General features: G+C 44.9%; 1 protein-coding gene across 1 annotated transcript in view; it reads right to left on the bottom strand.

Moving 5' to 3' along the window:
• The window catches only part of SMU1 (SMU1 DNA replication regulator and spliceosomal factor), a 216,462-nt gene that overhangs the window by 25,425 nt on the left and 178,732 nt on the right, over nucleotides 1–12,305 (bottom strand). Inside the window, exon 10 of the mRNA XM_033918195.1 lies at nucleotides 10,691–10,858. Coding sequence (XP_033774086.1) covers nucleotides 10,691–10,858 — 168 coding nt within the window. The remainder of the gene's footprint in view (nucleotides 1–10,690; nucleotides 10,859–12,305) is intronic.

The following is a 12,305-nucleotide window of genomic DNA, read 5'->3' as shown; positions in this document are numbered from 1 at the left end:
TCCGCAGAATATGACTTATCTGGGTTCCTGAGTGATTCTACTTGGAATCTGCCAAGTTCATTGACAATATTGAGGCTCCCAATTCACTGCAGAAAAAAGACTATGCTTTTTACTGATGACCCTACCTCTGTGATCACAACTGCATCCACAGAAGCTATAGGTCCCTCCTGAGCCCAAGTCCAAGCCCTTCTTCAATCAGAAAGCCTGGTGCATCAGGGTTAAACTCTAGAGTTTCCAAGTTAATTCAATATTTGCTACCCCACACAAATAATTTAACAGATAGTAAGATGTAGAGATGAAAGAGCTTAGAGAAAAAGAATGTGTGGAAAAGAAAGGGTGGGGAGAAAATAAAAACTACAATAATTGATAGGACAAGAAGAACTAGAAGGTCAATATAAGGAGTGGTAAAGAGTGCATTCCTGACTCAGCTTCAAGCTGCCACCCAGTAGAAAATGACACAAGGACAAATTTATCCCCATCCCAGCAGGAACTCAATTTCTCCATCCCCGTAAGTATTGTCGCTGTCTCTGTCTCTGTCCCTGCCCCATTCATGTAAGCTCTGCCTTAATCACACAAGCTTCGAACACTTATGATTTTAAAGTGAGGCTTGTTCAGATGAGGACAGAGCTTGCAGGAATGGGGCAGGGACAAGGAAAAATTTCTCTTCATGTCATTCTCTACCACCCAGCTCTAGTACAAACAGGAAACACAAAAAAAGAGAAAGGGGGGATGCGGGGGACTCCCCGCTACAAGTCAATTCTGCTCATGATACACAAATACACAACCAACGAATGCCAATAAAGCCAAAGTTGCCTAACAATAAATTTGAACATTTATAAACTGCACAACAGCATAACTTTTCGCTAAAGAAGACACAGCCTGAGGATCAGAAGGGGCCACCACCAGGGACCCCTCAAACCCCTTAACTTTACATAAAAGGACACTGATGTGATTCTTAGAAAGGCTGGTCAAAGACAGAAATCCAGCTTACCAGTTACTGAACAGACATAAAAGACAGGCGGGAGATCAGCCTCCAGAGGAGATTTACAAGAAAGGAGATTAGCAGAGGTAAGAAACCTAATCTTTCGTTCTTGTACAATTCCTCTGGAGGCTGAACTTAAAGGAACATATCAAAGCAGTCTCAACATTATCAGGGGGAGCCCGATGAGCCCGCCACCAGAACAGAAGCCCCAAAAACGGTATAATGCTTAGCCGCCACATCATGTTGGAAAAACTTTGTAAATGTATGAAGAGAGGCCCATGTGGCTGCCCTACAAATCTCCTCAGGTGAAACCGCATGTGATTCAGCCCACGAGGAAGCCATTCCTCTGGTAGAGTGAGCCTTCATCCCAAGGGGAGGCTTCTTCCCCGTGACACATAGGCAGCACGGATATATCTAGAGATGGAAGCCTTGGACGCCACCAGGACAAAGAGATGATCAGAGAGACAGAAGCCACTCGTGGCCTCCAGGTATCTTAAAAGGAGATGCCGCACATCTAGAGATCAGAAAATACGGTCCTTTGACTTGGAGCCTGAGGGAACAAAGGCAGGCAGCCGAACTTCCTGGTTGACATGGGACGAGGAAACCATTTTTGGGAGAAAAGAAGGCACCGTCCCCAAAACTACTGCAGACTCTATAAGAGTCTGCACTATAGAGCCTGAAGCTCCGACACTCTATGTGCAAAAGTGACCGCAATGAGGAAAATGGTCTTGATGGTAAGATCTTTCAGAGAGATCCCAACAAGGGGTCCAAGGGGGGATGAGCCAGAGAGTGGAGAACCAGTTTAGATGCCACGTGGGGGCAAGCCAGTCACAAGGGAGGCTGCAGCCACCCCACCCCAAACAAGAAGCTGACAATGTCCAGGAGAGACGCCACAGAACCCTGGAGAGAAGAGGGACCCAAACAGGAAGGCCCCGCAATCTGAACACGTACAGAAGAGACCGCAAGACCCTTCCTGAGGCCAGCCCGCAAGAAGTCCAGAACATGTGTCACCAACGGAGCCAGAGGATCTACTTGAACCTACGTACACCAAACCTGAAAGCCCCTCCAGGCTCTTGCATAGGCTGACACAGTTGACTTCCTATCCCTCTGAAGGAACGCAGAGACAACTGGAGATGCGTAGCCTACAAGGCCGCGCGCTCAAGCACCAGGCCATAACACCAAAGTGTTCCGGATCTTGAAGTGCTATAGGACTCTGCATGAGAAGCTTCCAAAGGTAAGCGAGACGCAGACCCTCTCCAAACTCAACCGCATGAGGTCTGCGTACCAAGGTCCTCTGGGCCAGCCCAGGGCCACTAGGATCACCCGGCGCAGCATGCGCCTAAACATAGGCCATGGGGAAAGGACACACAGAAGGTCCCCCTCATGCTAAAGAAGAACCAGAGCGTCGAGTTCTTCACTGCCGACTTCCATGCAGCAGCTGAAAAACTGGCCACGTTCCGATTCCTGGAGGACGCCATTAAATTGAAGGTTGGATGCCCCACCGTCAAACCAAGTACTCTAACGCAAGCCTGGACAGGGATCATTCTTCTGGATCCAGAATTTGTTAACTTAGAAATTTAAAAGAACACCCAAGATTTTCTTTCAAGCGAGCCAGAAATTTAGGTGAAATATTAAAAACTCAACCTTACAGTATGGAACGTTCCCCGGGACACGCCCCTTGTGGGAAATGTTCAGTTTGTTATGCATCTATGCACATTACTGAAATAACAATACCACATTCACAAAAAGTGTTTAAATTCATATCTTCCACAAATTGTAAATCTCAGGGGGTGGTATATGCCATAGTTGGTCCCTGCGGCTACACACGTCAGATTAAATTAAGAATTATGGAATATTTGAGCCCCATTAGGACAAGCAAAATGAAGGCTCCATTGACTCAAAGGACTACAGGGTGAAACTGAAAGAAGCCAAGAGAGAGATATGTCTGGCGAACGCATAGGCGGAAGAACAAATGGCTAAAAATGTAAAAAAGGGAGACAAAAATTTTTTCAGATATATTAGAGAAAGGAGAAAGATGAAAAATGGAATTGCTAAACTAAAAGATGCTGGGAACCGATATGCGGAGAGTGACGAGGAAAAAGCAAATGTGCTAAACAAATACTTCTGTTCTGTGTTCACAGAAGAAAATCCTGGAGAAGGATCGAGATTGTCTGGCAAAGTTACACGAGAAAATGGAGTGGATTCTGCGCCATTCACGGAGGAAAGTGTTTATGAGCAACTTGAAAAACTGAAGGTGGACAAAGCAATGGGAGCAGACGGGATCCATCCCAGGATACTATGGGAGCTCAGAGAGGTTCTGGCGAGTCCTATTAAAGACTTGTTCAACAAATCTCTGGAGATGGGAGTGGTTCCTGGGGATTGGAGGAGAGCGGATGTGGTCCCTATTCACAAAAGTGGTCACAGGAAACGAAGCAGGAAACTACTGGCCGATGAGCCTCACTTCAGTTAGAAAAATAATGGAAGTGTTGCTGAAAGAAAGGATAGTGTACTTCCTTGAATTTAATGGGTTATAGGATCCGAGGCAACATGGCTTTACAAAAGGTAAATCGTGCCAAACGAACCTGATTGAATTTTTTGATTGGGTGACCTGAGAGCTGGATCAAGGACATATGCTAGATGTAATTTACTTAGACTTCAGCAAAACCTTTCATACAGTTCCTCATAGGAAACTGTTGAACAAACTTGAAGGGCTGAAGTTAGGACCCAAAGTGGTGAACTGGGTTAGAAACTGGCTCTCGGACAGACGCCGGAGGGTGGTGGTTAATGGAAGTCGCTCGGAGGAAGGAAAGGTGAGTAGTGGAGTTCCTCAGGGTCCGATCCTGTTCAATATGTTTGTGAGTGACATTGCTGAAGGGTTAGCAGGAAAAGTGTGCCTTTTTGCAGATGATACCAAGATTTGTAACAGAGTACACACTGAAGAGGGAGTGGAAAATATGAAAAAAGATCTGCAAAAGTTAGAGGAATGGTCTAATGCCTGGCAATTAAAATTCAATGCAAAGAAATGCAGAGTAATGCATTTGGGGATTAATAATCGGAAGGAACCATATATGCTGGGAGGTGAGAAGCTGATATGCACGGACGGGGAGAGGGACCTTGGGGTGATAGTGTCCGAAGATCTAAAGGTGAAAAAAAAGTGTGACAAGGCAGTGGCTGCTGCCAGAAGGATGCTGGGCTGTATAAAGAGAGGCGTAGCCAGTAGAAGGAAGAAGGTGTTGATGCCCTGTAGGGTCATGAAATAGTTAACTGTTGTTTAAAATATTGCTCTGGCCTACATAGCTGAAAACAGTTTATAATCTATTGACTGCATCTGCCTGAAATGTATGTCCTTGCCTTACCACATTGTAAGCTGAATAGATAAGAGTTTGAGCCATGATGTGCCCTGCCCTTCTGTACATGTAGCATTTAGACCTGTAATCTTTAGATAAGCAGAGAAATGAGCTAGTTTCCTATAGGACTATAAGTTGTACCCCTGAACCTATCATAAGTGCTGGCTTAGGACCAATAATAATTGTAGAAAGTTATAGAAGTAACAAATGAAAATTGTAGTTTTTGCATATATTAGTTTGCGAAAAGGGTATAAAGTCCGTGTATTTCCTGTTTCTGACACTCTAGTAGGCAGGCTATTAACTGCACTAGAGTCCCGGCATGCTGTGAATAAAACTCTTGTACTTTCTTCACGCCTCTGACTTTGTGTATCCAAGTGACCTTTCAGCCCCTGTACAGGTCATTGGTGAGGCCCCACTTGGAGTATTGTGTTCAATTTTGGAGACCGTATCTGGCGAAGGACGTAAGAAGACTTGAGGCGGTCCAGAGGAGGGCGACGAAAATGATAGGAGGCTTGCGCCAGAAGACATATGAGGAGAGATTGAAAGCCCTGAATATGTATACCCTAGAGGAAAGGAGGGACAGGGGAGATATGATTCAGACATTCAAATACTTGAAGGATATTAACGTAGAATAAAATCTTTTCCAGAGAAAGGAAAATGGTAAAACCAGAACACACAATTTGAGGTTGAGGGGTGGTAGATTCAAAGGCAATGTTAGGAAGTTCTACTTTACGGAGAGGGTGGTGGATGCCTGGAATGAGCTCCCGAGAGAGGTGGTGGAGAGTAAAACTGTGATTGAGTTCAAAGAAGCGAGGGATGAACACAGAGGATCTAAAATCAGAAAATAATATTAAATATTGAAATAAGGCCAGTACTGGGCAGACTTGCATGGTCTGTGTCTGTGTATGGCCGTTTGGTGGGGGATGGGCTGGGGAGGGCTTCAGTGGCTGGGAGGGTGTAGATGGGCTGCAGTAGGTTTTAACGGAGATTTCGGCAGTTGGAACCCAAGTACAGTACCGGGTAGAGCTTTGGATTCTTGCCCAGAAATAGCTAAGAAGAAAAAAAAAAAAAATTAAATTGAATCAGGTTGGGCAGACTGGATGAACCATTCGGGTCTTTATCTGCTGTCATCTACTATGTTACTATGTTACTATGTTACTATATAACACTGGATAACAGCTGGCCACACTTTAAATAAATTAAGATACACAGTTCTGATAAAAGTAACTTTACCTCATGGAGGTGATTTATTTCAATCTTTGCTTTATAAACAACAAAAATTAATATATGACTGGCACACAATGGAGCCATGGAGTCTTAACCATGAAATTGAATGGCCTGTCAAAATGTTCTAGTTCTCTTTTACTATTGGGGGACATTTTAATTTAATTTATCACAATTGATTGCAATTTAGCTTCATTCCAATTTAATTCCATTTCTTGGATGTTAAATTGGATAACAATTAAGCTCCCAGAGGATAGGTCATTGGGAGTCATGTGACCGGTTAGTCTCCTCCTATATAAGGAGCTCTGTGTTGGTAGTTCCCTCACTTGATGTTTCCCAGCAGGAACTCTCAGCCGGAGATCTATATCAGAATTAATTTCAGGTAAAAGTTATCATTTTAAATAGTTTAAACAGTTGTAAGATAGGTATTCATAACTAGGAACTGAGGATCAATGGTTATTGGAATGTATTTGACTATAGTAAATGCACTAGCTGTAGTATTTAGTATACTCTTTTTACTTATATGTTCAACCTCCCTGATGATGGACTCAACTAAAACTCAGCTGGAGTTGGAGGATTATGCTGATTGAACAATATAAGTAACTAAAACTGGAAAACAATAAGGATTAAGAGAGAACCTCAGAACTGATTAAGCATTTCTTATTGGATCATGAATATAAGGAACAACTGGCTTGGTCAAGTCTACGGATTACAACTCAAGGAGGGTTCATAGTCTTAAGCGTGCGAGACAAACGTGCGCCGACAATTCAGCGCCAGACTTCAGCGCGCTGCAGGAAAACCTTCTTTTAAAGGGCTCCAACGGGGGATGTTGGTGGGGAACACCCCCCCCCACTTTACTTAATAGTGATCGCGTGGGCAGGGGGTTTTAGGGTGTTGTAACCCCACATTATACTGGAAACTTAACTTTTCCCCTATTTTTTAGGGAAAAAGTTAAGTTTTCAGTATAATGTGGGGGGTTGCCCCCCTCACCCCCCATCAGAGCCCTTTAAAAGAAGATTTTCCTGCGGCGCGCTGAAGTCTTGCGCTGAATTGTCAGCGTTCGTTTGTTGGCGCGTGTTTGTCTCGCGCGCTTTTGTCCCGTCACCCTCAAGGAGATATTGGGACTTTAATTGACTCACCATCAAGTTAAGTCAGCTTTAATGGGTCTGAATGGCTTCAATACTTATCATTAAGAGCCTTGAAGATTGATTGATGGACTCTATTTAAAAGCCACTCTGTGTGCCGTAGTTGTAGTGTTCTCAGACAAAGAAGGAGACTTCCCCCCCTCCCCCGAAACTGTGCTTGCGCTTCCACGCAGCGCAGGTCGCACCCGTTTGAGGAGGACTGGAGTCACCAAAAGCATCTCCGGTAGAAGTGGAGGCAAAAAGGGACTCTCCGAAGGAGGAAAACATGGAATCCGCGTGGGCTGCGGCGCACAAGAATTGCAGCCGTGAATCTGACAGCCATCCACCGTAATTGAGGCATGAATCTATGCCATCCTGTCCTGAGGTGGCCATCTATGAAGTTTGGAGCACAAACAAAGTTTCTAAGGGCAAAATATATACTTTTAAAAGTTTTAAAGAAAATCCAAGATGGCCACTGCGGGTGCCTGTGAACTTGACGATTTTGCTTTTTCAGAGGTGTGGGGGGGGGGGGGGGGATAGGGCATGCAGAGAAAACACCCAAAACCCACTTTTGAAGACCCCCCAAAATTGCCAAGACAAGCATGTATACAGTGGACTCATTGGGTCTGTGCTGCATTCAACATAAATGGCAAGCCAGCTGACATGCAAGCATGGAGATCTATTACCTCAGGAAGCTGGGGAAAACTGGATTTTTCACATCTTCTAACTGCCTCACCTTCCCTGTCACTGCAGACAGCGATTACCAGGACCCTCCAGAAAATTTTAGGGAAGACACGTGGTCCAGTTCCAATCCCGGCGTACCTTCGTCGAGACAGGGAGGACAAGTTAGGAGGAGGGGTAGCACTATACACTAAAGAAGACATCAAAACTACCAGAATCACAGATGTCAAGTACACCGGGGAGTCCCTCTGGGTGAACCTGACTAGAGGAAACGAAAGATGCCTATATCTTGGTGTGGTATACAGACCTCCAAGACAACAGGAAGACAAGAATATGGAATTAATCGAAGAAATTGAAAACATCACTTTGCGTGGGGACACAGTACTGTTAGGGGACTTCAATATGCCCGATGCAGATTGGAACACACTTTCCGCGAAAACCAGCGGCACCAGAAGGTTATTAACCTCCATAAAGGGTGCACGGCTCAAACAATTCGTATTGGAGCCCACTAGGGACCAGGCGATACTGGACCTGGTACTCACCAATGGAGAAAGTGTATCAGAAGTTTCGGTAGGTGATATGCTGGCCTCCAGCGACCATAACATGGTTTGGTTCAACCTTAGGAAAGGTTTCACCAGATCAACCACAACAACAAAGGTCCTTAACTTTCGGGGCACTGACTTCAAACGCATGGGAGATTTTGTCCGTCGGGCACTGCAAGACCAGGCTGAAACCGATAATGTGGAGACTATGTGGTCAACCCTGAAATCTATCCTACACAAAGCAACAAACCGCTATATAAAAATGGTAAGCAAACGACGGAGAAACAATAAACCCCAGTGGTTCACTAAAGAAATCTCGGACCTCGTTAAAAAGAAGAAAAAAGCATTTATTTCCTACAAACAGTCAGGTAAAGGAGATGCAAAAAAAGAAGACTATCTGGCCAGGTCTAAAGCTGTCAAAACGGCAGTCAGAGAGGCCAAGCTTCGAATAGAAGAGAATCTAGCAAATGATATTAAGAAAGGGGAAAAATCCTTCTTCAGGTACATCAGAAAAAGGAACACAGATGGGATAGTACGCCTTAGGAAAGCAGACGGGAATTATGTAGAATCGGATTCTGATAAAGCAGAACTACTAAATGAATACTTTTGCTCAGTCTTTACCTGCAAGGCACCGGGGTCCGGTCCACAGTTGCAAGCAAAGCAAAGCTCGGAAGACCCATTCAGGAATTTCGAGTTTAGACCCAGCAGCGTCTACTGCGAACTATCAAGACTCAAAGTGCACAAAGCCATGGGACCGGACAATCTACACCCCAGGGTGCTTAGAGAGTTGTGTGATGTCCTGGCAGAGCTGTTATCCGTGCTCTTCAATCTTTCCATGAATATGGGAAGAGTCCCTCTGGACTGGAAAACAGCTAATGTCATCCCTCTCAACAAAAAGAGATGCAGGGCAGAGGCTGCGAACTACAGACCGGTGAGTCTCACATCCATAGTGAGTAAACTCATGGAAACACTAATTAAGCACAAACTAGATACGATCCTGGACAAGGAAAATCTACAAGATCCCGCCAACATGGATTTACCAAGGGAAGGTCCTGCCAATCCAACCTAATTAGCTTCTTCGACTGGGTAACAAGAAAGCTGGATGTGGGGGAGTCCCTAGATGTCGTGTACTTGGACTTCAGTAAAGCTTTTGATAGTGTCCCACACCGCCGGTTATTGAGCAAGATGAAATCGATGGGTTTGGGAGAAACATTAACTGCATGGATCAATGATTGGCTAAACGGTAGACTTCAGAGAGTGATGGTAAATGGCACCCTTTCAAAAACGTTGGAGGTGACCAGTGGAGTGCCGCAGGGCTTGGTCTTGGGCCCGATCCTTTTCAACATATTCGTAGGAGACCTAACTCAGGGGCTTCAAGGTAAAATCACATTACTCGCTGATGACGCCAAACTATGCAACATAGTAAGTAAAGGCACTGTGCCCGACAGTATGACGCAGGACCTACTTCGATTGGAACATTGGTCCTCGACTTGGCAGCTAAGCTTCAATGTTAAAAAATGTAAGGTCATGCACCTTGGCAGCAAAAATCCGTGTAGAACTTACACACTAAATGGTGAGACCTTAGCTAGAACTAGGGCAGAACGTGACATTAGCGAAGACATGAAAACAGCCAATCAAGTGGAGAAGGCTTCATCAAAGGCAAGACAAATGATGGGTTGTATTCGTAGGAGTTTCGTCAGCCGGAAGCCCGAAGTCATAATGCCGTTGTACAGATCCATGGTGAGATCTCATCTGGAATATTGTGTACAATTCTGGAGACCACATTACCAAAAAGATGTACTGAGAGTTGAGTCGGTTCAACGGATGGCCACCAGGATGGTCTCGGGGCTCAAAGATCTCCCGTATGAGGAACGGCTGAAAAGATTACAGCTATACTCACTCGAGGAACGTAGAGAGAGAGGAGACATGATTGAAACGTTTAAATATATCACGGGCCGTATCGAGGTAGAAGAGGATATCTTCTTTCTTAAAGGTCCCTCAGCCACAAGAGGGCATCCGCTGAAAATCAGGGATGGGAAATTTCATGGCGACACCAGGAAGTATTTCTTCACTGAAAGGGTGGTTGATCATTGGAATGAACTTCCACTTCAGGTGATTGAGGCCAGCAGCGTGCCAGGCTTTAAAAGGAAATGGGATATACATGTGGGAACTCTAGGGGGGTAATGTCATGGGGGGGTGGGTCATTAGAGTGGGCAGACTTGATGGGCCAAGGCCCCTTTCTGCCGTCAGCTTCTATGTTTCTATGTTTCCACGGAACTGCAGCAGCCTGTGCTCTACCCCTTAGCAGACGAACACAGGGCGAAACGGTTCCCGATCCTGGAACCCGAATTGATCTGCAGGCTGTTTAGGGGGTTTATTGCAGTTTGTGAGAACAGGGCACACCCAGCAGCAGACAATCTTTAAACAAGTCTGCAATCTCCCGCCAAAGGATCACTCCCCCAGAGTGAATCCGCAGCATTTGGGCAATACCTGTGGCACGGAACAAAATAAAAGACTAGAAATTGAGAAAAAAAAAATCACGAGCAGAAGAAACTAGAAGTCAGCAGCAAGACTGCAGAAACAAACTGAGCTTCAAGGGGAGTGTCCAAGGAGGTAACCTCAGATAGGGGTGATAGATTTGTTTGTAAATTCTGCAGCCAAAACTAGAGTAGATGCATGAACCCTCAAGGTCAGCCTCCAGAGGAATTGTACAAGAAAAATGTATTATGATACAAATTGCAAAACTCTTAACAATATATAGCAATTAAGTCAGTCCCAAACATACCATACCTGTCCTTGCATATTCATAATAACCATGGTATTTGATCTGTTGCACACAACAAAGTGTTCTGGGTTTTTTGGAAGCAGAACAACATTGTTCACTGTGATGTCTGTCCCAGCAGAGCTTCCAAGGGATTTGAAAGTGTTGCAGCACTCTGTTGTCTTCATATTCCAAATCTAGAAATGGCCATCATAAAATGTTTTGGTCAAAAATATAGCACAATTTGAAATGAACTGGTTATAAATACATTTAAATTAACATAAGAGGCAAACTGTAAATACCTACACACTCAATTCCCATTCTGTTTAATCCAGTATGCTAGTTGATTATGTTGAGGAAAAGGCCTTTCCAAACATGTTTATATGATAAGTAAGCATGATTTCTCTTCCCATACTCCTGTTTTAAGAGTTCTTGCTTTGAGAACCTGCTCTAAACTTGGGTCAGTGAAGTAAACCTGAGCTACTATAGATTCTAGAACAGTCACAATACTTTAATATATGAGGATCATTTCATAAATAATGCAGTGTTCTCCCTAGGGCCTTTCAGCCGGGTGGTCTGCCCGGGTAATTTAGATGACCGCCCAGTTAAATTCTGCTGCTGCTGCCGCTGCTGCTCAACATTTAAAAAAAAAAAAAAAGCCGGCTTGAAGATTTCACCTTAGCCCGTAGCGAACTTATGCTCCGGGCTCTAACGTGTGTGTGCCGGCTTCCCTTCTCTTCCCTCCGAAACCGGAAGTTATGTCCGGGGGGGGAGGGAAGAGAAGGGAAGACACATGATGTTAGATCCCCGAAGCATAAGTTCGCTACGGGCTAAGGTGGGAGACAGGTCATTGAAGCTTTCCATTTGCTGTTCTTGCTGCCGGGTCCTGCCTACTTTCAGTTTCTGCGAAGGCAGGACCCGGCAGCATTTCCATCAATCGATTGTGATCTTGGGCCGATCAGCCTTCTCCGACGGCAGAATTGACATCGGGGAGAGGAATGCTGGTCGGCCCGAAGTAGGGAGAGCTTGGGGGGGCGGCGGCCAGCGGCTTTGGGGCCTGTTCCCCGATGGCAGTGACATTGGCAGTGGCTTGGGGGAGGGCAAGGAGAAAGAAAGTAAGAGGGCAGGAAGAGAAACAGAAAAAAAGAAAGGGGGCATGAAGAGAGAAAAAAAGAAAGGGCAGGAAGAGAGGAAGAAAAAGTTGGGGGGAGGGGAATGAGGTCAGGAGGAGAGGAAGCATACAGGCTGAATGAAGGGAAGAAAGACTGGAGAAAGTCAGAAGAAGAAAGCGCAACCAAAGACTCATGAAATCACCAGACAATTTTATTTTAAATTTACTGATCAAAATGTGTCTGAATTTATATCTGCTGTCTATATTTTACACTATGGTCCCCTTTTACTAAACCGCAATAGCTGTTTTTAGCGCAGGGAGCCTATGAGCGTCAAGAGCAGCGCTGGGCATTCAGCGCAGCTCCCTGTGCTAAAAACTGCTATCGTGGTTTAGTAAAAAGGGAGGGGGTATATTTGTCTATTTTTGTATGGTTGTTAGTGAGGTGACAGTGCATAGAGGCATCTGCTTTGACCTCTTTGAGAAAACCCCGGAATAGGAATGATTATTAACATTTTCTCTGCGTACAGTGTGCT

The sequence above is a fragment of the Geotrypetes seraphini genome, chromosome 1 (assembly GCF_902459505.1).
Source record: "Geotrypetes seraphini chromosome 1, aGeoSer1.1, whole genome shotgun sequence".
NCBI classification, from domain to species: Eukaryota; Metazoa; Chordata; class Amphibia; order Gymnophiona; family Dermophiidae; genus Geotrypetes; species Geotrypetes seraphini.
The sequence above is the reverse complement of the archived record's forward strand: the minus strand, read 5'-3'. Positions and strand labels throughout refer to the sequence as shown.